The sequence below is a fragment of the Diospyros lotus genome, chromosome 5, assembly GCF_014633365.1.
Source record: "Diospyros lotus cultivar Yz01 chromosome 5, ASM1463336v1, whole genome shotgun sequence".
NCBI classification, from domain to species: domain Eukaryota; kingdom Viridiplantae; phylum Streptophyta; class Magnoliopsida; order Ericales; family Ebenaceae; genus Diospyros; species Diospyros lotus.
The window spans coordinates 10,296,706-10,298,244 of NC_068342.1; the positions used below are offsets into that span (position 1 = coordinate 10,296,706).

The 1,539-nt window shown below is 34.9% G+C and overlaps 1 protein-coding gene across 1 annotated transcript; it reads left to right on the forward strand.

Moving 5' to 3' along the window:
- The first annotated feature begins 209 nt into the window (after nt 1-209).
- LOC127802089 (secreted RxLR effector protein 161-like) lies at nt 210-749 on the forward strand. Its single transcript, XM_052337779.1, has one exon. It carries the CDS (start codon nt 210-212, stop codon nt 747-749), a length of 540 nt encoding a protein of 179 aa, XP_052193739.1.
- Nucleotides 750-1,539: the final 790 nt, after the last annotated feature.

Here is a 1,539-nt window from a genome sequence, read left to right on the forward strand (position 1 = left end):
AAGATATGGGAGAGGCAACTTATGTGATAGGAATAGAAATATTCCGTGATAGATCACAAGGATTGTTAGGGTTGTCTTAGAAAGCATATATTAATAAAATTCTAGAGAGATTCAATATAGATAAATGCTCATCAAGGGTAGTTCCAATTCAGAAGGGGGATAAATTTAACCTTATGCAATACCCGAAAATTGAATTGGAAAGAGAGCAAATGCGAAATATTCCTTATGCATTTGCAGTTGGGAGCCTCATGTATGCTCAAACTTGCACCAGACCAAACATAAATTTTGTTGTCGGGGTTTTGGGCAGATATCAAAGTAATCCAGGCCTTGATCACTGGAAAGCTGCAAAGAAGATTCTCATATACTTGCAAGGAACTAAAGATCACATGGTCACTTACAGAAGATCCGATCATCTTGAGGTGATTGGCTATTCAGATTCAGATTTCGTCGGATGTGTTGATACCAGAAAATCAACATTCGGCTACTTGTTCCTATTAGCCGGAGGAGCAATCTCATGGAAAAGTGCGAAGCAGTCTGTCATCGTTGCATCCACTATGGAAGCTGAGTTTGTGGCTTGCTTTGAGTCCACCGTTCATGGTTTATGGCTACGGAATTTTATTTCAGGGTTTCGGATTGTCGACAATATTGCCAAGCCGTTGAAAATTCATGTGATAACTCCGCAGCAATATTCTTCTCTAAAAACGACAAGTATTCTAAGGGTGCTAAGCATTTGGAAATCAAATACTTAGCCGTTAAAGAAGAAGTTCAGAAACATACAGTGTCAATAGAGTATATTAGCACCAACCTTATGATTGCAGATCCAATGACAAAAGGATTGCCACCCAAAATATTTAATGAACATGTTGAAAAGATGGGTATTTTGGGTATTATGTAATTTGACTCTATTAAAGTTTATGCACTTGACACTTTGATTTCATATGTTTCTGATATTCCTGTTTTTATTTGTATACATAACTGTTTAGAATAAAGTTGACAGGAATAATTAAAGTTGGACCGTCATGATCATCTTTATTAAAGGTCGTGTTAAGTTGGAAGTTAGTGTTGTGGTACATGGAAGGGACTGGGTCAGAAAGAATTGACTCACAACCGCCATGACCCGCATTAATATTTTAACTTAATAATGACGTTATGGTAACCAAAATAAAGAGAATTAAAGGATGATCGTTTGTGCACATTATGTTATTTCTTATTAAATTATAAAGGTAATATCATATGAGCCAAGTGGGAGAATGTAAGAATTATCTTGTGGCTCACATGATAATTAAGTAAATATCTCAACAGATATTATAGTGTTTATCTAATGAGATAATCAAGTTCATTATCAGATATAATTGTATTAATCTGATAAGATAAATATAAGGATTTAATAAGATAATGGTCAATCCTAATTCTATTTGGTTTAGAAGATGTTAATGATAACTCCTAAGAGTCTTGATGGGAGAGTACTTCTACTCTTATAAATAGGGGTCTGGTTCTCTCCCTACCCAACACAATCAAAAGCATTACAGTTATTTATTT

Excerpts from the sequence above, each read along its gene's own strand:
- LOC127802089 (XM_052337779.1), top strand. The coding sequence starts at position 210 with ATGCGAAATATTCCTTATGCATTTGCAGTTGGGAGCCTCATGTATGCT.